Here is a 27,118-nt window from a genome sequence, read left to right on the forward strand (position 1 = left end):
ACAGAGGCAGGAGAGCAAGTTTTGAGTCAAGATGATTCTGATGAAACTATCCAGCGTTTGATGACAATACCCAACTTGAATGTCAGAGCCAGTTACTTGGTAGCTGCAGCTTGCTTACATTTCAAAGGAGATCCATCTTGACCAACATTCCTCAACACTTCAGAACATGCTGCATGGACAGCAACACATACATCTTCTGTCTGCAGAAATCAGCATCACAAGAGCACCAGTCTTAACACATCATCATGTCAAATGTTGACCTAACTTATAATACAGTCCAATGCTTCAATACTACACTGTGGAGCTGTCTGACATGTTACATTGCAATGCTGTGCTGATCTGCTTCATGGGCAGTATAGACACCCATTTCATGCATCAGAATAGGGTATATCTGAGGGCTCAACTTGCTTTCTTAGTACTTATACAAACTTTGCACTTATTTTAATGATCTGCTTTGCCTTATCTTTTGTGCGTTAGTACTTCATTCAGTCCTAACAGACTTCTGGTAGTTTTATGTTGCACAGCCTTTCAGCACAGAGAGAAAGCTAAGCTGCTTGTCACGCTTGCCAGCACTGAGCAGGCATGCTGCTGTGCAGCATTATGCTATGTTAATGTCACACCCATAGCCGAGCCAGCAACCTAAGTGGCATGCACTCTATTCAACTAAGTTGCTATTCTGAAAGCCTAAGTGGAGTAGTCCTTCTTCCAATCAAAGGGGTCTATGGTTGGTCAGAAGGAACGTGGCTCTGTGGTAAATCTGGGGCTTGGAGATAATTTGTGGTACTAATAGCTAAACAAAAACATTGGATGGGAATATGGGGTGGCTCAAAGTTGATGTAGTTGATTGGTACTGCAAGCAGAATAGAACATGACGTTTCAGGATGGGGAAGGGGGTTTGTACCTAGTATTCTAGGCAGAGCCTGTAATACCCTTAAATGTGATTTGGAAAGCCTTCCATCTTCTACCAAATCTCAACTGAGTAATAATTGAGCATGAAAAATGGCTCCTGGCACACCCAAGGTGGGCAGAGTAAGTTTGTTTTATTCAGTCTGTGGAGGCATAGTCCACATGTGGTGATGTGAAGTTTTTCAAAGGACAATTGCATTAATCAGGCACTCATAAATTCAAAATTAAACACATCTGCAATTACAATACTCTGCCTGTTCCTCATATTGCAATGATTAACAATGTAGATTAAAAGTCCTGTCCACAAGCAATTCTAATCATATAATTGATCATTGCAAATTAATCCTAGTAATTCCTATAAAGCTGAAGTGATCACAGGAGAACTTTAAAGTGTCACCTGCAGTGGACAATTCCCAAACACTTTTCAAATTGTTATATGGTGCACAAGGGCACTAAGCTGCTTTCCACTCACGTTGATTTGTAATATATTAGAACATGTTCTTGTATGAATGCTGTGTTTCTTCGGTGGTGTGAAGGATTAGTAAAGGTTTCAGTAAATCTATTGCATTGCTAATCTCCTGTTGTATTTGTGCTGCACCTAGGTGTTCTTTTGTCACTTTTCCTGTCGTTTAATAAAAGTTAACATGAATTGTTTGAAGGATTCACAATGTCTGATGCTCTCAAATTCAATAAATGACAACATGTAGTGTCATGACAGGCATCAGAGAAAGGTTAATACCCTTTCAGATGGGATTCTTATATCATGTAGCCTAAGAATAGTCTTTTCTCATGCCTCATTCTGGTTCTTGCAGCTAAAATGACAGTGATTCAAATAGTTAATGATTTAAAATGCCATAATATTTTCTGATGAGATATTCTATTTAGAACAAATTGGCATCTGTGTGCCTGAGATACTTTGCTTTTTCCTTGGCCACCAATTGTATCTAGGAGTAATCCCAGTTCCACAGCGGGGTGGAGGGACTCTGTCCTGTGGTGGAACTTATTGGTTTTGATGGTTTGGGCATTTGTTTCCTCCTCCATCTGGTGCCTGCTGGCATCAGCCTGTCTCTTAAAGGGGCTGAGAGAAAGCTGCACCTGAAAATGACGTCAGCTAAGCTAAGTATGAGTGCCAGTCTGCTTGCATTGCCAGTAGAAACTGAGCATTTTGCTGAATCTAACTTCCCACAGTAGCCACCAGTCTGTCCATGGAGACAGATGTGCTTGCACATGGCAGAGCCAGCATGATACTGATAATATTGATGGACTACTCCAACCTTCAATCCAGTTAACCAAAGTCTGTAACAAATGGTCCACACCATGGAATCCACTTATCTCTATGCTGATCAGGTGCCTGGTCTCCAACAGACCTCTGAGTGCCAATGACTAGGGCATTTCTTTGTTGGTCAGCTGTGAAGTCATGGCACAGATGACTAACTAGACTATGCTCCTGAGTCTAATCGAGCTAATGTACTCACTTGAGGTGAAAGTATCTGAGCTGATAGAAAGTGCAATAGAAGACCCTTCTGGGATAAACACTGAACAGTTTTTAGCTTCCTCCTCAGTGGTGGAATGAGAGCTATGTCTGGTCAGACTCATTTCTTGCAGGCTGAAGCTGTTGAGATGCCATTGGTGCTTGCTTCCGAATCCACACCTGTCAACCATATTGTGGTAAAGACAACATACAGCATATAATTTGGATCATTTAGTTTATTAACAAATTCAATTGCACATTTTTAAGGAAAGCAGTGGTGGGCAGGCTGTTGATTTTAGCACCCATAATAGGGAAGCTCAGTCAAGGGTAGGTAGGTAGGTAGGTGGTGGACTAGCCACATGATCTATTTTATGTGCCTCTCCCCATTGAAAGCCACCAGAGGAGGCCTTAAAGTCCAGACACCAGTCTATAGGCAATTAACACCTTTTGGATGGGATGGCTCTCACACTAATTCCTTAGATTAGGGTAGAGAAAGCCCACCATCTCAAAAATCCTGCTTTTAGATTCAGTCACTGACCTATGCTAAATTGATCTTAACTTAAGAATCATTTGGTATGTTGCAACTAGCTATAACACCTCTGAATTCCAACTAGTGATTGTTGATGGGTGTAACCATCTTGATTATGATGCTCTCCATAGTTAAACATTATCCTGTTTAAAGCATTAGAGTCATTGAGATGTACAACACAGAAACAGATCCTTTGGTCTAACTCATCCATGCCGATCAGATATTCCAAATTAATCGAGTCCCATTTGCCAGCATTTGGCCCTTATCCCTTTAAACCCTTCCTAATCATGTACCCATCTAGATGCCTTTTAAATGTTGTATTTGTGCTACCCTCCTCCATCACTTTCTCTGGCAGCTCATTCTGTACACGTTGCTCCCTTTGCATGAAAAAGTTGACCCTTAGGTTCCTTTTAAATCTTTCTCCTTTCACCCTAAAACTATGTCCTCTAGTTCTGGACTCCCCCACCCCAGGCAAAAGACCTTGTCTATTTACCCCATCCATGCCCCTCATGATTTTATAAACCTCTATAAGGTCACCCCTCAGCCTCTGATGCTCCAGGGGAAAGAGCTGCAGGCTATTCGGCCTCTCCCTATAGCTTAAGCCCTGACTTGAATTTTATTCTTACTTCCTGTTTGATACTTACTGTACTTTCCCACACAAGGAATATCCTGAAAGGAAAATGATTGAGCAACATTTGGAAGACATTTTTCAATTCAATGCTGTGTGGTTTTAGGCACAAATGGGGAGGCAGCATTGGGCAAACAAAAATTATTGATGTGGCACTATCAGTTCTTATGAGTGGGCACGCCTCAATGTGTGCAGCTAGCGCTCCTGTGCAATTTCATTAACTTACTGAAATAAGAATCAGATTAGGATATTGAAGCAATTTTGGTTCAAATCTGCACTGCAGCTTTGTTACCAAACCTGCCCAACAACTCAAGTATGGCACATGTTGGCTTATGACCATTTACATTTCAACTGAAAAGAATCATAAATTGCAGTCGGGTAAAGCTTGAAGCAAATCGGACTAGTTAAGTGAAACACTCTGCTGTTGATTTTCTCTTTACATTTCCAGACAACTTTAAATTTGCTATCTGCTTACCAACAACCTTGGCACATAAAATGGCTATTTCCATGCTCAAATTGCCTTGCCTCTTCACTTTCCTGCTCGCTAACTTGATCTGAAAATGTGTTGCTGGAAAAGCGCAGCAGGTCAAGCAGCATCCAAGGAACAGGAGGTTCACGTTTCGGGCATAAGCCCTTCTTCAGGAAGGGCATAAGCCCTTCTTCTTCGGGCTTATGCCCGAAACATCGATTCTCCTGTTCCTTGGATGCTGCCTGACCTGCTGCACTTTTCCAGCAACACATTTTCAGCTCTGATCTCCAGCATCTGCAGTCCTCACTTTCTCCGCTAACTTGATCTGTCATGTTAGCCTCTTGATTCTCCTTTATGGTCAAAATGTTTATCTCTTCTAAATTAAAAATCAGCTGCCTTCCAGATCAAGATACTCATCTCCAATTTTATCAGAATATTTGTAATGTTAATCCCACAAGATGATAGAGGAGCAGGTTAGAAATGTAAAACCTGATTCCTCTGCCTACTTAACTCAACTTTTAACATTCCAAGTGGCCAGTCTGATCTCTGGAGTTCATTGATCAGTCAAAACTTTTCTCATATAGAGATTGGGAATTCCATACTACCAATGAGGGAGATGAGTCTGTGTAAAGAGAATGAACAAAGTCAAATTCAATATCCTGTTAAGTAATTTGCTAGTGCCACTGGAGAGGATTTAATCTAACTTGGCTGGGGTGTGAGAAGCAGATGTAATATTAGAAAGGAAAAACAAGGAACACAAGGAATTGGGAAAGACATAATGTATGGAAATAAATGAGGTTCAGGGTAAAAGGAAATGTAATCAAATCTAAATTAGGTTTACTCTGTAGCTATGTGGATACATGGGGTGTGGCAAATAAGTTTGGTGGATTTCAGGAAGTAGGTTGTGGCAATAATTAAGACCTGAATAAAAAAAAAATGCAACAGTCTGCATACTAAATACGGTACATGCTATGTGTTCAGAAAAGTTGGGGAAAGGCGGAGTAACAGTATCAATTAAGGTGAACATTACAGTGCTGGAGTGAGAAAGTGTGGTTTCCTAGAGGGGACAAGGACAGAATCCATTTGGTTAGTGTTGGAAGAAAAAGCAGAAATATCATTACTTGGTTGTAGTCTGTAGTCCACTGACAAGTTAGAATTGGTAGAGGAACAAATTAGCAAAGAAATTACAGACAGGCAATGGTGGCGGGGGGGCGCGGGTGCTTTAATTATGCTAGTATACATGGGAACAATAATAGTGTAAAAGGCAGAGAAAAGCAAGAATTTCAGAAATGTGTTCAATAGAATTTTCTACAGTACGTTTTCATTTCCACAAGGAAGATTCATTGCTAGATCACGATCTGGGAAATCAAATGAGTCATGGGAATCATATTTGAGAAGGGGAACATTCACTTAACAGTGATCATATTCTCCCTAGGTTTTGGACAGTATGAAAAAGGGTAAAAAGCAGATTCATGTAAAACTAACTGACTGATGGAGGTTCAATATCAGTGAGCTGTGCACGTCTCTGATTTCATAAATTTGATTTAGAGATTGGCAGGCAAAACTATGACCGAACTATCGTCTTCTGCCTTTGAAGTGGAGATAATTCAGATACAGACAAGATGCATTCCCATGAGGAGGATGTAGAACAAATAAATCCAGATTCTGGATGATAAAAGGTAGAAAGTAAATTGAATCAAAGCAAAAGGTTGCACACTGACAAATGTTAGGTGAATAACATAAGTGATAACTGGGTAGAATATAGATGGTTCTGCAGACAAGTATTAGAACAAATAAGAGAAGCAAAAAGCCAGAATGAAATGAAACTGGAGGCTAATGAAGGGAACCCAAAAGTCATCTATGGGCAATAAATTGTTGAAAAGGAATATAAAAGGAGTGAAGCTAACCAGAGGTCCAAAAATAGATTTACAAATGGAGATAGGGCCTGATTGAGATACTCACCATCTTTATTAGGTGGAACATGCTACCTAAACTGTGGTAAAGGAGGAGATAGTTAAGACCATGTTCAGATTAAAAATTTAGAAAGAAGAGGTATTGTGTCAGCACTTAATTTTTAGAATTCAGTGGAGGAGATGCATCTAAGAGTTCTGAGGAAAGTATGTGAATGCTCAAGCATAATGTCCTGATACTCCTCGGATGTACAGCATTGCCCAAGGATCATAGAATTTACAGTCTTGTTCTGGAAATTGTGTGAGAATTAACTCAGGCACTGTAAGTCCTTCAGGTTAATTTAATGGTGGAAGAAAGTTTAGAAATGATGATTTTGTGTCCCAAATTAACAGTCACTTGAACAAATGTACATTAATTAAGGAAAGCTGGAGTAGATTTGTGAAAAGCAAATAATGTTTACCTGACTTGCTCGAATTTTGGTCAGGGGCTGATGAGGGTGATGTGGTTCATGTAGCCTAACTGGGTTTCTAAACAACTTTGATACAGTGCCATGTGCAGTTTTGTCAATAATATTAGTGTCTTATGAAATAAGTGTTAAAAGTATAGCAATATTGATGCGAATTTAGCTGAGTGACAGAAAGCAAAGTACAGTGGTATATGATAGACATGCATAAATTATTAATAGTGATGAGGGCTGATAAGGCATTCAGAATCCTACATTTTATAAGTGGGGGCACAGAGTACAAGATGTATTTACTGAAAAAAAACAATTGGTTTATTGTATAAAGTTCTTTTGTAGGTATCATTGGACGAATTAACAACATATGAATTTTACAGATCAAAGAGACAAGGCGGGCAGTAAAAGACTCTGAAAGTGGAATTGAAAAAATGTCAATTGGTCATCACATTCAAGACCGTGCTCATGTAATTCAGAAATCCAGAAACCAGAAAACAGGCCACGAAGAAATTGATCAGCAATTTATCAACCTAAATGAAAGTGAGGCAACATTGAATAACATAAAGATATCAAAAAGAATATATGCAGCATTTATTCTTATGCATATAGATTATGTTATGATTATTTTCAGAAGCCATTCTTTTCGCCAAGTTCTGTGCTTATATTTTAGTTTTTCACTTAATGTGCATTTTGATTATCTAATTGTGTCAGGATGCGCTAAACTATTGAAGCTCTATAAAGACAAACCTAGTAATTATGCTGGCATCAGACTTCCATTGTGAGGCTCTACTGCTAATCCTACATAAGTTTCCATGGTCTAAAGGAGTGGTCTGGAAAACCAGACCTTCACCCATTTATCTGTGAAAATAAACTTTAAAACTTAAAAATAAATCTTGCCTCCATTTTCTTCAGAGATCCATGAACCTGGATCCTCAAGTGATCCCCACATGCATTCTTAGGTCCCAGCTGAGAAAGAGAATCGCAGCATTAACACAACCCTATGTCTCAACTGAGGCAGGAATGAGGGACCTAATCCAAGGTTCATATCCTTCACATCAAAGGCTTTGTAAAGAATAGTCAAAGACGCAACAACTTAACAATGCTGATCAGAAAACTTTGGGACCTGGCATATCAGAGTCATGGCTGAGTTTGTGACCATTCTGTAAGCTTCAACGAAGTTACTGTAGGAATCTGCTGTTTTTTGGAACCCTGTTCAGTAACCACTATTTTTATTTCTCATCTGTTGTTAAAAGTCCCATAACTTGCTGACTGGTTCACAAACTAGGTACCAAGTTTTAATTTTACCAGCAGATCCCTTGCAATATTAGTTATCCTAAATCAAAGGCTGTTTTATAATAATAAGTTTATAAATCTCATTCAGTGCTATAACCAATGTTAAATGCTACTTTGCAATTGCATTAAGTATTCTGAAAGTTTTGCTGGAGCTGAGAGGTTTTAAAGGAGTGTGTTTTTTTTGTCACACAATTTTGTCACACAAAATTGACAGGACACGTTGAGATGATAATTTGAGATCAGAAATCCATGTGAAAATGTTTAGAGAAAAATAAGGTGATTTCAAACTGTCCCAATGGAGCCTGGATCCCATCAGCAGCTGCTGCAAAGAGTACTGGATGATATGTGACTGCTGTCCAGGCTGTTAGTGCCATTAACTCTTCCAGCAGGAGCCAGTTGAGCTACACCTGTGTGCATCTGTTTGTTCTACCTAGAATCCTGATGACTACTACCAGTTGAATACCTCCAATAGCTGAAAATACATTTTTACTCCTTCCTGTGAGTGCTATGTATTTTGTGATGCTTTCATGTTTCTAAGAAATATGCCTTAAAATTATACATATTATGGTGTCTTCATTTTGAAATAGGGATTAGATAGTTGCTAGTGAAATCAAAAATAAGCACTTTTATGGTAGTCATGGTGTTGGGGATGGTTGGTGTGTAGGGAAGTGGATTGGTTAAAGCATAGTCGTAGAAAGGCATGAGCAAGAACAGGCTGGAGGGTGTAAAGGGTAGCAAGTTGTGGCAGAGATGATGAGTTGTAATTAGCAGAGGCTTTACTTAAGGAGATGAGGTGAGCTGTTCTGCATCTTTTAACTGACAAAGAGAATTAACATAAATACATCAACAAATTTCAAATCTTGAGAAAAAGATACTGCTCTGCTAAATAATAATGAAAATGGTAACAGACAGGCTTCAAATTCAAATTATCTGGCCATTATAGAGGGATTAATATTGACCCCATGTCTGCCTGCAGTGTAGAGAAAAGATGCAGGTAATCACCTTTCCAACATTATGGGGATATCCAGATCTGGGATCACTGTTTTTGCAACTTTCGAATACCTCTTGGTAACACATTATGCCATATCAGTGCAGTTGTTTGTGCAAATGTGTAGTGGGAGTATGTAGATCAACATATCATGTCAGTGCTGCCACTGTGAGCTCACAGTGTCAGCCATCATCTTTCTGAAGCTCACACAACTGAATGTGTTATGAAGCTGCAGCATGGAACCAGCACTAGCACTATTTGAAGGGGTCACTCACTATTTATCATCTCGTAGCTGATTAATTTCTTCTGGCAATTCCGACAAATCTATACATTTTTGATGCTTTCCATAGTTGCAGATTTCAAACGCCGATAGGGAATGGTGTGATAGGTGTTACTGACTTCAGTATCAATCAATTTCACCCAGATAAGGGTGCACTAGTCATCCTGCCTCTTGGAATTGAACATAACTCAAATAGCAGAACAAACTACCTGAAAAGGAGTGGAGGTGAAGGTCTCTTTGTGGTGGACATATCTATACAGGTAGTGAGTAATTTTCTCACTTCATCAGGGAAAATTTGTGAGACATGGCCATGAAGTGATCATAAGACAACTGGCTCTTTCTGTGCCAATGCTGTGTTTATTAGTGACAACTCATGATTTGCAGTCCAATGTTGTTAATTTCATTTTACTCACATGTCAGTCAAGGGCAAGCAGGGTGAGCATAAAGGTTATTTAGAATTGCATGCTTTTTCATGAAGGAAGCTGCCATTTACCAAATGCATATTCTTTGCAGGTGGTGTCAGCCATTTCCTCGAATCTGGTATGTAATCATAGGCAGCAAATTATGCAGACCAGTACCTTTTGGTTATAACCATGGAGTCATAGAGATGTACAGCATGGAAATAGACCCTTCGGTCCAACTCGTCCATGCCGACCAGATATCCCAACCCAATCTAGTCCCACTTGCCAGTACCTAGCCCATATACCTCCAAACCCTTCCTCTTCATATACCCATCCAGATGCCTTTTAAATGTTGCAATTGTACTAGCCTCCACCACTTCCTTCTGGCAGCTCATTCCATACACGTACCACCCTCTGCATGAAAAGTTGCCCCTTAGGTCTCTTTTATATCTTTCCCCTCACTCTAAAGTTATGCCCTCTAATTGTGGACTCCCCCACCCCAGGGAAAAGACCTTGTCTATTTATCCTATCCATGCCCCTCAGGATTTTATAAACCTCTATAAGGTCAGCCTTCAGCCTTCGACGCTCCAGGGAAAATAGCCCAGCCTGTTCAACCTCTCCCTATAGTTCAAACGCTGACAACATCCTTATATATCTTTTCTGAACCCTTCCAAGTTTCACAACATCTTTCCGATAGGAAGGAAACCAGAATTGCACGCAATATTCCAACAGTGGCCTAACCAATGTCCTGTACAGCCGCAACATGACCTCCCAACTCCTGTACTCAATACTCTGACCAATAAAGGAAAGCATACCAAATGCCTTCTTCACTACCCTATCCACCTATGACTCCACTTTCCAGGAGCTAAGAACTTGCACTCCAAGGTCTCTTTGTTCAGCAACACTTCCTAGGACCTTACCATTAAGTGGATAACTCCTGCTAAGATTTGCTTTTCCAAAATGCAACACCTCACATTTATCTAAATTAAACTTCATCTGCCGATTCTCAGCCCATTGGCCCATCTGATCAAGATTGTGTTGTAATCTGAGGTAACCTTCTTCACTGTCCACTACACCTCCAATTCTGGTGTCATCTGCAAACTTACTAACTATCCCTCTTATGCTCACATCCAAATCATTTATATAAATGATGAAAAGTAGTGTACCCAGCACCAATCCACTGATCACAGGCCTCCAGTCTGAAAAACAACCCTCCACCACCACACTCTGTCTTCTACCTTTGATCCAGTTCTGTATCCAAATGGCTAGTTCTCCCTGTATTCCATGAGATCTAACCTTGCTAATCAGTCTCCCATGGGGAACCTTGTCAAACGCCTTTTCTTCATTCTGTGGCAGTTTGCTGTGCTCGGAGTTCAACAATGACAGCACACTAAACTATGTCTTCTGGGCAAGAAGGGCTATTTGACCATAAGGTGTTGACTGTCCTTGTTAATTCATTGCCAGACAGTTTGAAAAGCCTGCAGTAATATCTCAACATCAATTACAATTGATGATTCAAAAGGGATTCAAAATTCAATTAACCTTGAGGCAACATTGGTCCTTAAAGGCCCTTCAAATCGTCTCTGAGTCCCAGGGTAGGGACACTACCACTGCGCCACAGGAGGGTCACAGCTGTAGTACTGAACGCCTTTCCTTCATCCTGTGGCAGTTTGCTGTGCTCGGAGTTCAACAATGACAGCACACTAAACTATGTCTTCTGGGCAAGAAGGGCTATTTGACCATAAGGTGTTGACTGGTCATTAAAGACCATCACCTGCATTCCACGAAAATCAAAATAAAGAGGCTTGCATTTCCTCAAAGCCTGGGTGAACTTGTAAGAGAAATCTCCAACTACAGAAACCATTGCAGCTCCTGAATTATGACTTCAGGTTTTCAATCTGTTCTTCTGAGAAGGAGAAATCTACAGGTCTGCAATAATAACAGACCAATCTTATTCTCATCTTTATATGTATCTTATCTGTACCTTCTTTTAATCTTTGTGTAATAAGTCAATGATTCATTTAACTTCAAACTAAAACCTCGACTGCTCGTTATTTTTAAACTTGGCCATTCAAAAAACTGAATGAGGGCTATACAAGCAATAACAATTTGTGGTTCACTAACTGCTCTGTGGATACACCTAGTGTCATCAGGGCAGAAGAGATTGTGGAATGAGGAAGAAAGATTTGGTGTTGTGAAACTTGAAAGGGTTCAAAATAGATTTACAAGGATGTTGCCAGGGTTGGAGGGTTTGAGCTGTACTGAAAGGCTGAATAGGCTGGGGCTGTTTTCCCTACAGAGTCAGAGACTGTGGGAAGACCTTAGAGAGGTTTATAAAATCATGAGGGTCATAGATAGGGTAAATAGACAAGATCTTTTCCCTAGTTTGAGGCAGTTCAGAACTAGAGGGCATGCGTTTAGGGTGAAAGGGGAACGATTTAAAAGGGACCTAAGGGGGATCATTTTCTCACAGATGTTGTGCATATATAGAATGAGCTGCTGGAGGAAGTGGTGGAGGCTGATACATTTACAACATTTAAGAGGCACCTGGAGGGGTATATGCATACGAAGGGTTGAGAGGGATATGGGCCAAATGCTGGCAAATGGAACTAGATTAATTTAGGATATCTGGTTGGCATGGATGGTTTGGACTGAAAGGTCTGTTTCTGTGCTGTGTATCTCTATAACTATGAGGAATAGCTATGAAGATACTCAACTTTTTAGCCCTGCCCGCTGGCCTCAGTACAGTTACCTTAATGAACTTATCAGGTATCCTTTTCCCTCCAGTTAACTTCCTGCCAATATTTGTGCACGACCTTCTACAAGCATGGAGGATCTATATAAATCAGTGCAGTGTAACATGTTTGGAAAATTTGGTTGCCATGTTGACTAGTTCACAAGCTAAGAGATCTGAGGTTTGCAACAGTGCCAAGTTATGAGCATAAAGTTAAGCAAATGTAAGTAGGAATTAACCCTGATAGTGATTAACAGTAGCTGCATGATAGAGGGGTGATGATTTGGCAGTCATAGAGTCATAGAGATGTACAGCAGGGAAGGGAAGGGAAACAGACCCTTCGGTCCAACCTGTCCATGCCGACCAAGTATCCCAACTCAATGTAATCCCACCTGCCAGCACCTGGCCCATATCCCTTCAAACCCTTCCAATTCACATACCCATCCAAATGCCTCTTAAATGTTGCAATTGTACCACTTCCTCTGGCAGCTCATTCCATACACGTACCACCTTCTATGTGAAAAAGTTGCCATTGAAGCTGTAAGTTGTACAATTCATAGGAGACACAATTTGAACATATGCGTTCATAACTGCAATCACATGTAATGCCTTTTCCCTGTGTAAATCCATCCTAGACAACTTCTAAATTCCATCCGATTTGTCCCTTTAAATAGTGAACTTAGGTTCACTTCAAGTAGATGAATGTTACTGCGCAAGTTGGAGATGCAGGTTACTCCCAGGTTTTACTCTCATTGTTGCCCTTCCACATGGAACATACCTTTATACCAACTTCAGGGCCATAATTTTTCAGTACTCTGTTGCTGAGATGCCCTTGTGATAACATATTGCCAAGCTGGCTTTATCAAAGAGCTTCTACAGACTTGGATCTATGATTTAGAAAGGTCTTAGTATTTTGAAGCTATAACTTTGAAATATGCAGGTGCTTGCACCAAAGTTGACTGCATAGTCCTGTGTATCCTGGGGAATGTGGCTGCTCAGCAGCTAAGGCTCTGTAAAATGAACAATGCAGTATAATGAGCACCAATGGAAGAAGGAGTGCCAGAAGTGGACAGTTCATTGTTGATATATTGCATAAATGTGATCTAATGTTTCAGATTCTACCACTTGCCAAACTCATTAAATTTCTTAAAACACTATAGCCTGTCATTTCATGAGCGGACCTGCATACAGTCATGGAGTGATCATTTCCTTTGCAAGTTCTGCATCTTATGATCTATACTTAAGAAATAGTGTCTCTTTCCTGAGCTGTTTTTCCTTGGACAATTGCCAGACATTTCTTGAGTGCAGTTTCAAATCAATAATTTCATTTCAATCCCATGTTCATCAGATATTAATAACTTACAAGTCATAAAGCCAAATCTGAAATATGCCCAAATAGAACTTACCATTTGACTTGAGCTTGAGTATGTGTACCTTGGAAGGGTGAAGGAAAATTCATATGTATTTCTAACTAACTGTTTTGATTTCTTATAACCAACAGATGATGCAGCAAATTTTGACCAAGAATGGCAGAATAAGGTGTCAAAGTATATGCCTTCAGGAACTTGTCCCTCTGGTATTCAGGATGCACGAAAAGCCGTGGAAGAACAAAGGTACAGTAGAGTATTGAATGGAATTTAAAATGGAATTTAAAATTTAGAAGTTTGACCTGCATGGATAAGAGTTAGGTACTGAGACATTTTGTACCTTTAAGGTTGAATCATCAACCTAAACGAGCCAAACTGAGGATAAGAAAATCTACCACCCCCTTCCATGAGAGCTTCTACCATATTTTATTTCCCCTTGATAGAACTGTTTAAATGATGCTCTCACATATTTATTTTGCTTGAAAACAGCATGAAATTTTGGGTACTTAAAACTTGTGCATGTACAAAAATAAATTAAAGGGGTAGAAGGTAATGGGGAACAAATTTGGTAAAATTACACAAAACTATGGTTAGACCTATGTACAGTTGAGGACATTCATCTTTGAAAGACATGTTGGATAGGGAAGAATTGAAGCGCAGGTGACCAGAATGTTATCACGCTCCAAAAGTTAGATAATAGATAGAGGTTTCATAAACAAGGCATGCATTGTCTGGAAGATTGAAGGGTAGGAGGTAATTTTATTGAGGACCTTTTGGAACTTTAAAATGTCACTAACTGTTGGTTGTTCTAGTTTTGATAAGAAGATTTCTGTTAGGTTTGGCTTTATAGTCATAGAGTCATAGAGATGTACAGCTTGGAAACAGACCCTTCGGTCCAACCTGTCCACGCCGACCAGATATCCCAACCCAATCTAGTCCCACCTGCCAGCACCCGGCCCATATCCCTCCAAACCCTTCCTATTCATATACCCATCCAAATGCCTCTTAAATGTCGCAATTGTACCAGCCTCCACCACATCCTCTGGCAGCTCATTCCATACACGCACCACCCTCTGTGTGAAAAAGTTACCCCTTAGGTATCTTTGATATCTTTCCCCTCTCACCCTAAACCTATGCCCTCTAGTTCTGGACTCCCCGACGCCAGGGAAAAGACTTTGTATATCTGTCCTATCCATGCCCCTCATTGTCAACCTCTATAAGGTCACCCCTCAGTCTCTGATGCTCCAGGGAAAACAGCCCCAGCCTGTTCAGCCTCTCCCTGTAGCTCAAATCCTCCAACCCTGGCAACATCCTTGTAAATCTTTTCTGAATCCTTTCAAGTTTCACAACATCTTTCCGATAGGAAGGAGACCAGAATTGCACGCAATATTCCAACAGTGGCCTAACCAATGTCCTGTACAGCTGCAACATGACCTCCCAACTCCTGTACTCAATACTCTGACCAATAAAGGAAAGCATACCAAATGCCTTCTTCACTATCCTATCTACCTTCACTCCAAGGTCTCTTTGTTCAGCAATACTCCCTAGGACCTTACCATTAAGTGTATAAGTCCTTCTAAGATTTGCTTTCCCAAAATGCAGCACCTCGCATTTATCTGAATTAAACTCCATCTGCCACTTCTCAGCCCATTGGCCCATCTGGTCCAGATCCTGTTGTAATCTGAGGTAACCCTCTTCGCTGTCCACTACACCTCCAATTTTGATGTCATCTGCAAACTTACTAACTGTTTCTCTTATGCTCGCATCCAAATCATTTATATAAATGACAAAAAGTAGAGGACCCAGCACCGATCCTGGTGGCACTCCACTGGTCACAGGTCTCTAGTCTGAAAAACAACCTTCCACCACCACCCTCTGTCTTCTACCTTTGAGCCAGTTCTGTATCCAAATGGCTAGTTCCCCCTTTATTCCATGAGATCTAACCTTGCTAATCAGTCTCCCATGGGGAACCTTGTCAGAATGCCTTACTGAAGTCCATATAGATCACATCTACTGCTCTGCCCTCATCAATCTTCTTTGTTACTTCTACAAAAACCTCAATCAAGTTTGTGAGTGTTTTACATTCTGTTGCTTCAAACCAATCTTTTACACATGCCTTTGGAAAAAGAGTTATTTTAAAGCAAATTGAGAAAGCTTGGGCAGATTTCAGGCATTACCATATGAAACTTGAGCCTTTTATTTGAGACAATGCTAACTACTTGGTTGCTTTTGGTGAGCACTAGGTCTGAATTTACACAGATGTTGATGGATGTCTTCAGCATGAAGATGGGACTTCGTCTGTACAAAGACTGTGCAGAATCATTCTTGCCAATGCTATAATCAGCAGACGCATTTTTGAAATGTAGATTTTTTAGGTTGCAATTATGTTGATTCTGTCATCTTCTAATGCAAGCCCAGTCTTTCAGGACTTGACCAGCTAGGTCAAGAGTGGTGCAACCAAGCCATTTTTGGTTGATGGATATTAAAGTTATTTGTAATGCATTCTGTATCCTTGCTATCCTCAGCCCCACTTCAATGTGGTGTTTATGATTAGATTAGATTCCCTACAGTGTGGAAACTGAACCTTCAGTCCAACCAGTCCACACCGACACTCCGAAGAGTAACCCACCCAGACCCACCCCCCTTTGACTAATGCACCATGGGCAATTTAGCACCTGACCTGCACTTCTTTGGACAATGGGAGGAAACCAGAGCACCCGGAGGAAACCCACGCAGACACGGAGAGAATGTGCAAACTCCACACAGTCACCCAAGGCTGGAATCGAACCTGGGACGCTGGTTCTGTGAGGCAGCCACCGTGCCGCCAATATCATAGATGAGAACTGATTCATCAGATGAAGGAAGGTGTTAGGTAATACTCGCCAACAGGTTTCCTTGTCCCTGTTTGGTCTGAAACCTTGAGAATTCATGGAGTCCAAAATCAATGAGTTTGGGACTTTATACAACTGTGCTGCTACCTACTGTATGTCTTATATGTCATTGGTATAGGACATACCTATGCATAATGAAGGAGAAGTCCAGGATACAATTCTATAATTATAATTCTGTGAGTATGACTAGATTCTAGATTAGCGTGGTGCTGGAAAAGCACAGCAGTTCATGCAGCATCCAAGGAGCATGACTATACCAGGCTATTACTTAATTAATCTGTTGGTCAGCTATCTTAATTTTGGCACAAGGTTCCAAATGTTAGTGAAGAGGGCTTTTCATGGTCCGTAGACAGTGTCTTTACCACACCTGATGCTTTGGTAAATACCAGTGTTTTGTCCAGTTGGGTTCTTTTGCAAATTTTACTGAGTGACTTGCTCGGTCATTTGAAATGTCACTGCATTTCTGTACTTCTAGAATGGTGTCTAGGGTTGAACAAAGGTTTTCCTTCCTTAAAGAACAGGAGTGAACCAGAATGATTTTGTATGACAGTCCTGTAAGTTTCATGCTTATCATTCCTGAAACCAAGTTTATTTAATTGAATTTAAATTTCCCACACTGCCGTGGCAGGATGTTAAGTGCATGTCTGTTGAAAATTAGTGCAGATCTCAGTCCGTCTCCGGTTATCTCTGGCTATCCTATCCTGCTTGGTCCCTAATGCCCTGCTCTGCATTGTGTTTGATTATTCTGCACAGAAATAGCAGCAATGCATTCTAATGTGGGAAAATGCAAGTTGGCCACTTTGTCAAGATGAATAACAAAGCAAAATATTATTTAAGTGCATGTCCCTTGTGCCTGAATCACAGAAAGTTAGAATGTAGGTACACTAAGTAACTAGGAAGGCCAACAGAATATAGAATTGGATTGTAAGAGGAATGGAATATGGAGGCAGGGAAATCTTGGTGTAACTGTACAAGGCATTAGTGAAATTGAACTGTGCTGCTTTAATTGCTGCTGTCCTTTCCTAAGGAGAGATTTACTTGTTTTGGAAGTGGTTCAAAGAAGGTTGATTCGGCTGATTCCTGGAATGAAGTGTTGACTGATGAGAAAAGGCCTCCATTCATTACAGCATAGATGAATGTTAGGTGAACTTATTGAAACATATAAGGGAGTTGGACAGGGTGTTTCTTGGGATGGTCTTTCATCGCATGGAGTAACATAGTATTGGCACCATTTAAAAATTAGGGATCTTTAATGATTTTTTAAATCTCTGTCATAGTGCCATTACTCTCCTGACAGAGAACAGTGGCGGCTGGGTCATTGAATACATTTATGCTTGAGTTGTACAGATATTTGTTCAAAAAAGAATGTGTTTGGTATCAAGCAGGGAAGAGGAGTAAAGGTCACAGTCTTAGCATGTCTTATTGAATGCCAGAACAGGTCAAATGACCAACTCCTTTTTCTTATGATCTTTTAAGCATTATTCTTTTCCAATTCCACTTTCTGTTGGTATCTTTTACCTATTCTTCGAGGACTAGAAAAACCTTTGCAGTTCTTTAAGTTTTGATGGCTACCGCAGTCTGGTTTTTTTTGCCTCCTTTCTTTGTAAAGTGCTCAAAAATTTCCATTTACGTGAGCAGCCTTGTGGAAATCCATGTGCTTGGGATCATCATCAGCTTCAAGGGTTTCTCTACCACAAGGAGTTGTGGTTACTGAAACTGTGTCATGATGTTGAGAGAAAGGTGACAAAAAAAATCTTCTATGGTAATTTCTGAAAAATTTCCTTGTTATTTTTTGAACTTCAGACTCTTTTGCTTTGAAGCATATTGTTGCTATTGTGGACAAACCAAGATTCTTGTACATTTAGCCAAGGCACAAATCTGTAAGCATCGATGCAGAGTTCAGCAAAAACTACAAAGGCTTAATTTTGGCAACATGTCATTTATATAACACCTTTAAGACAATAGAATATCCTTATGTGCTTGGCTGGAGTAATATCAGATCAAACTTTATGCTGGCCTCTTAGCAACATATGAAGACAAGGGACAAAAACATCAATCAAGGAGGTTGGTTTTAGATATGGTTTAAAGGTGAAAAGATGCAGAAAAATTGAAAACTTCAGGGAGAAATTATACCCTAGGCAAAGAAAAAAACAATAATGAAACAATTGAAATAAGAAGAAATACAGAAACTTAAATAACAAAAGTACAGGAACTAGAGTAGCACCAATATCTATAACCTGATGTTTTGATTTTTAACTTTCACATCATGAACTGAAGTAGGTTACAAAGATAGAGTGGGTGAGACCATGGATTGATAAAAATACCAGAATGAGAACTTTGCATCATAAGTAAAAAACAAAATCAGTTCTCTCATTTAGCTTCAGATCCACTGTCTGGATTTTCATGAATGTCTCTAAGCCACTGCCTGAATTCTTCTTTGTGCTTTACAAACTTCAGTCCAAAAAAAACCAAGAAATAGGGATTAAGCCACCTACATATCTGGCTCAGTTTGAACGATTGTGACTTCACCAACCTGCTTTTTTCACTCTATAATTTGATTACATTTTTGCTCTGAAATGAATCCAGTTGCCTCGTGTAAGTATTTGTATCATTCCCTTAAAGAGCAACCCATGTCAAAGTATTATTTGTTTTGTAAAATGTTTCAATCTCCTTTCTAAATCCTCCTTTTAAAATAAGAACAGAAAATGCTGGAAACACTAAAGCAGAGCAAGTGACACCAAATTTACGATGTTAGGTTGATAATCTTTTACTGAGCTGAAAGAAGTTAGAGGTGAACAGCTTTTAAGCAAGAATAAGAGAAAGCTAATCATTTTTAACTTCTATGTCATACCCTTTGAGCCTTTCACCACTGTAAATTAAACCAATTTTACATATACTTTCAACAGGAGAAAACCCAGCTTTATTTTAACCACTCATCTTAAAGGTAGTTCCTGAAACTCCTCTGCCCTTTAATAAGTAATAATATTGTTTGTATAATTCTTGATTAGAACTCTACAATGCTCCAGAGACTTAATCCAGTGCCTCAGACAGTAATACTGGAATGTATATTCGTTTATCCTCTAACTTTCTGTTTATGCCAAACTGATGTTGTTCATTCTTGTACTGCTTCAGCTAAATCACCCCTAAACTTCTTATATTATTTTAGTTGTAAGGATTCAAATCGTTCACAAACCCCAGATTAATTTGACTTGCATGTTTCTGATGTATTGAAATATGAAGCTATTTCAAAATATATTTTGTTCAACTTGATATGTAAATAATTTTCATTAATCATCAATTAAGACAGAGTGTGGTAGTAGAGGATTTTTCAGATGGAGGTTTATGACCAGCAGTGTGCCACAAGGATTGGTGCTGGGGCAACTGCTTTTCACCTTTTATATAAATTATTTGGATGGAAATATAGGAGGCTTGGTTATACGTTTGCAGATGACACCATTATTAGTAGTGTAATGGATAGTGTAAAAGGTTATCTCAGAGTACAAAGGGACCTTGATTAGATGGGCCAGTGGTCCAAGGCATGACAGGTGGAGTTTAATTTAGATAAATGTAAGGTGTTACATTTTTGATAAGGCAAAGCAGGGAAGGACTTAGACAATTCATGGTAGGGCCCTGGAGAATGTTGCAGAACAAACAGACCTAAGGGTGCAGGTGCATAATTCCTTGAAAGTGGAGTTGCAGATTGACAAGATGATGAAAATGATGTTTTGCATGCATGATGTCATTGGTCAGTGCATTGAATATAGGAGTTGGGATGTCATGTTGCAGATGTACAGGACATTGGTGAAGTCACTTCTGGAATACTGTGTTCAATTCTGGTCTCCCTGCTACAAGAAAGATGTTGCTTAAACTTGAAAGGGTTCAGAAAAGATTTGCAAGAGTGTTTACCGGGATTGGAGGGTGTGAGCAATGGGGAGATGCTGATTAGGCCAAGGCTATTTTACCTGGAGCAACGGAGGCTGAGGGGTGACCTTATCGACATTTCTAAAATCATGAGTAGCACGGATAAGGTGAATAACCAAGGTCATTTTCCCAGGGTAGGGGAGTCCAGAACTAGAGGATGCAGGTTTAAGATGAGAGGGGAAAGGTTTAAAAGGGACCTGAAGGACAACTTTTTCACACAGAAGGTGGTATGTGTATGAATGAGCTGCCAAAGGAGATGGTGGAGGCGGGTAATACTGCAATATTTAAAAGGCATCTGGTTGAGCACATGAATGGGAGGAGTTTAGAAGGGATATATACCAAATGTTGGCAAATGGGGTGAGATCAGCTTAGGATATCTGGTGGGTGTGGACGAGTTAGACGGAAGGGTCTGTTTCTGTGCTGTACAACTCTGTGATTCTATAAGTATTTGCAAGAAAAACTTTGCATAATGAATGGTGATGTTATAATGCACATAAACAGCAATCTTCTGGCGAAGTCAATTTCAAACCTCATTATTACAATTTGTTGGATATTCACATTGTTTCCCTTCCCCTGCCAGAGGTAATAGGCCGAGCTATAATCATCACCAGTGAGGGACAATCTAATCACTGCCTCTTAACATTCACTGGTGTTACCATCACTGAATCTCCTACTATCAACATGCCGGTGTGTGTGGGGGGGTTGGGGATGGAGTGGGGTGGGAGGTGGTGTTGGTGTTGGTGGTGGTGGTGGTTACCATTGACCAGAAACTCACTGGATTCAGCACATAAACACAGTGGCTACAAGAGCACATCAGAGGCTAGGAATACTGTAACTCAAATCCTGACTCCCCAAAATCTGTCCATTATCTACAAGGCACAAGTCAGGAGTGTGCTGGAATACTCCCCACTTGCCTGGATGAGTGCAGCTCCAATAACACTCAAGAAGTTTGAAGCTATCCAGGATAAAGCAGCCCATTTGATTAGCAATACATCCACAAGTGTCCACTCCCTCCACCACTGACCCTCGTTAGTAGCAGTGTGTTCTGTCGACATGATACACTGCAGAACTTTATTCAGGATCCTCAGGCAGCTTCTTCCATATCCACAACCACTTCCATCTGGAAGGACAAGGGCAGCCAATACATGGGAACTCCACCACCTGCAAATTTCCCTCCAATCTACTCACCATCCTGACTTGAAAATATATCCTGTTCCTTCACTGTTTCAGGGTCAAAGTACTGGAATTGCCTCCTTAATGACATTGTGGGTGAAGGTGAAATGGGCAATAAATGCTGGCAGCCAGGGACGCCAACATTCCACAAATGAATTTTAAAAAAATAATACTGCACCATACATCTAAGAGCAAATAACAGATACTTTTATCTACCATTTCAGTCGACCGTTGCTAGTTAACCCGGCCAATTACAAAAGCTCCATGAGCTAGAAATCTTGGTTGTGGGCAGGAGAGGTGCAAATAAAATTAAATTATTTGATCAGTTAAAAGTCTTACGGCTCAAGAAGCTAGAGAAGAAGCAGTAGTGGTTCACATGTTATGAAAGTGATTAGTTTCTTGCAAATTTTCCTTCAACTGTACAAAATTATTGACTGGACTTGTGGCACTTTGAAGTTTACAATAAAATGTATTATTTTGTATCTGCAGTAATCCTTCATGGATTCAGCATTCAGCAAAATTTGTTGTGTAAAATTGATGGCAACTTTCCAGCATGTACATGTACACTTAAATGTGAAATTCAGAGGTTTGAGTCACTGATACCCTTCTCCATAACATGTGCTATGGCAGTATTAATTGATTAAATCAACTGGAAATCGATTCATTACAAGAACCAACAAAACAGTTAAATTCTATTCAATCTGAGTTTTTAATGGCATTCAGAGTCATAATTCCTGTTAAGCAATCTCTTTGACTCCTCAAAAAATTTAAAAAATGTAATTTTAAAATATATATTTCATAGTCTGTATTCTGATAATTACACATGGTGTTAGAAAAGAAATGTATCTCCCAGACTTTATTATGTAGTGCCATTGCTTCACTGTTGTCCACAGATCCTATGCCAATATTGCATATCCATATGTTCTAAGCAATAATTATGTACTGTATTCTGATTGAAATTATAAGGTAAAGACCCTAAGATTTAAACTTCTGTACTGTAAATAATAAGCTGTTTTTGCTATTAGATTCTGACAGCTGAAGTAAAAGAGTTATTGCCAGTATATTCAAAATCTCACAGCAATGAAAATTGTTTGTACTCCATTAATATTATACTGGAATTTTGCATTGTAGTACATGTGCCAGAGGACCAACTGCTCCACCTCCTGTTACTCCCTCTGGTGGTTGTGGCTGTCCTGCTCAACGAAACGCACAGCATATGATGAAACATGGAAGAAAATGAACATCACACTGAAACTACTTGGCTTTTCATTTTGTGTCTTGGGCCATTTTATCGTTTGTTAATATTAAGGCTGTGTTTTTTAAGTTGTAGTTGTGCTCACGTAGAATACTTCTGTTTACTTTTAACTTTTGGCTAAGCCTGCACAACCAGCACTTAATCTTTTGTCATCAGTAGTGTGCAATAAATAAAGGGAATGCATTTTTTGTAAGTTTATAGTCAATATCTATTTAGGTAAGATTGACAACAAAAATAGCTGTGTTCAGAAATACAGGTGAAGATTCTGATTTGATTTAGTAACGTTGAATCAAAACAGAGTTTAATTTTTATTGGTGATGTACATCAAGTGGACACTGAGGGCAATTACTACTTCCAATTGATGACGTTGATGGGATGTACAATGTTTTGTGAGCATGTAGCCTGATTTAAGTAGATCCTGCAAGTTCCCAGCATTGTGTGCAGCTTATAGCATTTAAATCATATGAAATAGCAGCAGAAGTGGGCCACTTGTCACCTTGAACCTGTTCCACCAATTGACAAGATCATGGTTGATATGATTTTGGTCTCTACTTTCTTGTCTCCTCCCATACCTTTTGACGGCCTTGTCAGACAAGAATTTATGTAACTCAACTTTAAAAATATCTAACAACCCTGCCTTCAATCCTCTCTGGAATAGAGAATTCCACAGACTGACAACCATGTGTGAGAAAAAAAATCTCATCGCCAACTTGAAGAGCTCTTAATTTTAAATTGTACCCTGATCCTAGTCTTAGCCTCTCCCATAAGGGGAAACCTCTTTTTAGCATTTGCCCTGCCTAGTCGCTTTAGGATTTTACATGTTTCAAGATGATGACTTCTCATTCGTCTAATTTCCAATGAATACATGTCAAACCAATCCAACTGAATTCCCACCAAAAGCTAAGCTAATTGGAAGACTGCAGTGGAAGACACAGGTAGACTTCCTGCTCTGGGGAATAGTTTCTCTTGTGGAGCTGAGGGTGGAAAGAGAGATAGGAAGTGGGACAGAGGGAAATAAATTGTTTGTAGGGATGGGGAATCAGGAAACAGTGTCAAGGTCACTGTGTGGAAAGTGGTTGTTGATTCTGGTGAGGGTTATGAGTAAGACCATAAAACTTGGTACAGAAGTTAGGCCATTTAGCCCACTGTGTCTGCTCTGCCATTCAATCATGGCTGATGAGTTTCTCAACCCCATTCTCCAGCTTTCTCCTGTAACCCTTGATCCCCTTGATACTCAACAACATACCTATCTCAGTTTTAAATACACTCAATGACCAGTAATGATATTGGGGTGAAGGTTCTAATCAAATGGGAAAGGAGCAATCACTCTTGGTCCTTAAACAGTGCTGGAAGGGCCCTACGCTGGCATCTTTAAGCCTACTTAAAATATTTAAATAAGCATTTTCCATCCTGAGATCAAATCAGTTATATAGTTTCAGTGGAGGGTGATGAATTTGATTATTCAAAAGAGCAGGAAAAGTTTACAACTGGGAACAATGAGGATAGTCAGGATATCTGTAAAACTGCATGCATGAAAATAAAATTGATGTTAAGAAAACAGTGTCTTGGTTGCTGATTCATTGCCAAGTTGCATCCATTTAACTCACATACCTTCCCACACTAACCATCTTGTTTCCATTAAAATCATTAGTATTTAGGTTTATTTAAGATTCTAAAAACCATTCCACCTACCCAAACGCACCAGTTTTAATTCTGCCATAGTAGAATAATTATTTGCTTCTTTCATACGCTTTCTGTCATTATTGGATTTCTCTGTATTTAAAAAATGCATTCCTTAAAAAATTAATATAACAGTAAGAATATTTGCAGAAAACTTTGTTTCACCTTTATTAGGAGATTGTTGTAGATATACTCGACACAAATTCACGCCCGGAAGCAATAAAACAGTCATCAGAGTGTAATGAAAAATCAGGAAGCTCACTAAAACATAAATTTCAGGCTTCTGACTAGCTATGAGCACATTCTTAGTGTGATAAATTCTAATTTTCATTTTGTTTTAAGAATAGTAAAGTGTTGGTTAATTGAAGCTATGTGGTCAGCCACACTAGTAAGGACTCTGGCACTCAATTTTACTACACGAACATTATTAGCACTGTGGCACATTTTCTAAATAATAACAGCATTGCTGTTTTACTCTTTTTTTTACAATGCTTACAGAAAAGTATACAACTATTTTTTGTTATACAAAGCACGTTATATATGATTTTTATATTAAATTCAAAGAACTTGAATACATGTGGCACCTTTTAATATAAAAAGAAATAAGATGCGGCAGCATAATCAGACAAAAATTGAGGAAATCAAAGGAAATATTCTAAGGCACAAAAAGCAGTTTGGTCAAAGCATGGAACTCTTCAAAGGGGCCTCAAAGAAAATTTATGGAAAATAAAACCAGAGATTAGACCTAAATAACAAAAATGGAAAAGCAAAGGTAGAGCAAAAGGAATGAAATGTGTACCAGAAACGGAATTGGAGGAAAACAGATTTTTAACAATCGTAGGGCTGGCGGAGTTTATAGAGAAATGGAAAGGCTGAAACCATGCAGATATTTGAAGATTAACTGAAAGAGAATGAAAGTAAACAAGTACAGTACTTTGGTAATAGGTGAGCAGGATTTAGGACTGGATTTAAGTATATGGGACGGCAGAATTTTGAGTTAATTGTTTTAATGGAAAATAGGTTGGTCAAAAGAACATTGGACATGTCTAGAGGTGACAATGACATGGGTGACAGTTTTGGCAGAAAGTGGACCACCTACAATGCATGGTCATCCATGAGGAATTTACAGCAGTAAGGCCTCAAGAAGGGGATCTAAGAATTCTTGTATGGCCTTGACAAGGGCAGGGACAATTGCTTTTAATGCCATTTGTGAGATTGCCAAAATAGCATGAGTAGAGGAATTGCTCATTGATGTTGAAGCAGAACTATTGAATATATTTCTGCTTAGCAAGCTACTTGTAACTGCTTCAACTGTCTATCCCAAATACATGAGAGGACCATTCCATTTTCCAAAGATGTGCGGGTTGTGTGGATTGGTCATGCTAAATTGCCCAGAGTGTCAAGGGATATGCAGGGTAGGTGGGTTAGCCATGGGAAATACAAGGTTACAGGAATAGGGTAAGGCAAGTGGGTCTGTATGCAATGCTCTTTGGATGGTCGGTGTGGACTTGAGGCTGAATGACCTGCTTCCGCACTGTTAAGGAAGGATTCTAGAAGTAATGTGTTCTCATGGTGACTAAGCCAGAATAAGTACTTTTGAAAAGCTCAAGTGATAAAGTATGGTATTTTTAAGATGCTATTGTTTCTTAAGATAGTGGCTCAACAATTTCATCCTTGCAGCCACTTTGGAGCTTAGTCAGAACAGCAGCAGGAGTGAAGCGAACCTGGGTGTGAATGGCAGCAGCGGAGCTTCTGGATAAAAACCTGTGGAGCAGAGTCTAGAACGGCCTCAGTAGTAGGGGCACCGGAGAGGATCAGAGCAGGTGGAACCTTCACTGAACCCAGAGGTGCATTTCCTGAGGTGATGTCAGGGTTGAAAAAGTGATGTAGTTGGAGGATTGGCTGCTTGAGGACCAGCTTTAGAGACTGAGTGAGTAGTACCAGGAGGGAGACAAAGTGCATAATCCTTATTTTTGTTGTCTGTAGTTTGTTAAGAACAGAGAGGGAGAGAGAGAACTCTGCTTTGGTGAGTAGTGATAAGGTTGAGTAATTTATTCCTAGTTTATCGTCTGTAGTTGATATGGGTTGTAATGGCAGGGGGAGTACTTGGCCCAATGGAATACAGTACCTACAATATGTGGTAAATTAGGAATACGCCCAGTGCCCATAGTGACCATGTACACAGGATGTGTTTTCAGCTGCAGGTAGATTCTCTATGAAGCATCCATGATACTGAATATGTCACGGAAAGTATGTTTAGTGAGCTGATCACACCCCAAGTAAGGGCTAGACAGACATAAAAGAGTTAGGCAAGCAGTGTAGGAGTTCCCCGTGACCATCCTACTCTCAAACAGATTTCCTGTGTTGAGCCCTATTGAGGCCTCTCAGGGTAAAGAAGCAATAACCAGGTTTGTGGAACATGGTTGGCTCTGCTGTACAATAGGGGAGGGAAAAGACAGGGAGAGCTTTAGTGATAGGAAACTTGATTGTAAGGGGACTATGCCGACAGTTCTGTGGCGGCAAACCAGATTTTTGAATGGTATGTTGCCTCCCTGGTGCCAGACTCAGAGATATCTCAGCTCCTTCAGGGCATTCTGAAGTGGGAGGGTGAACAGTCTGCAGTCATGGTTCTTATTGGTCTCATTGATGTGGGTGAAAAAAGAAATGAGGTATTGGAGCTCAAATTTACAGAGTTAGCTAGTAAATCAAAAAGGAAGTCTGCAAAGATAACACTCCAATTACTCATAATGCCATGTATTACTTA

The 27,118-nt window shown here is 39.8% G+C and overlaps 1 protein-coding gene across 1 annotated transcript in view; it reads left to right on the plus strand.

Moving 5' to 3' along the window:
• mlf1 (myeloid leukemia factor 1) overlaps window positions 1–23,873 on the plus strand; it is a 44,067-nt gene extending 20,194 nt beyond the window's left edge. Inside the window, exons 5-7 of the mRNA XM_043702119.1 lie at window positions 6,752–6,911; window positions 13,569–13,680; window positions 22,551–23,873. Coding sequence (XP_043558054.1) covers window positions 6,752–6,911; window positions 13,569–13,680; window positions 22,551–22,659 — 381 coding nt within the window. The 3' untranslated portion in view covers window positions 22,660–23,873. The remainder of the gene's footprint in view (window positions 1–6,751; window positions 6,912–13,568; window positions 13,681–22,550) is intronic.
• The last annotated feature ends 3,245 nt before the right edge of the window (window positions 23,874–27,118 follow it).

Source organism: Chiloscyllium plagiosum, chromosome 13 (genome assembly GCF_004010195.1).
Source record: "Chiloscyllium plagiosum isolate BGI_BamShark_2017 chromosome 13, ASM401019v2, whole genome shotgun sequence".
NCBI lineage: Eukaryota > Metazoa > Chordata > Chondrichthyes > Orectolobiformes > Hemiscylliidae > Chiloscyllium > Chiloscyllium plagiosum.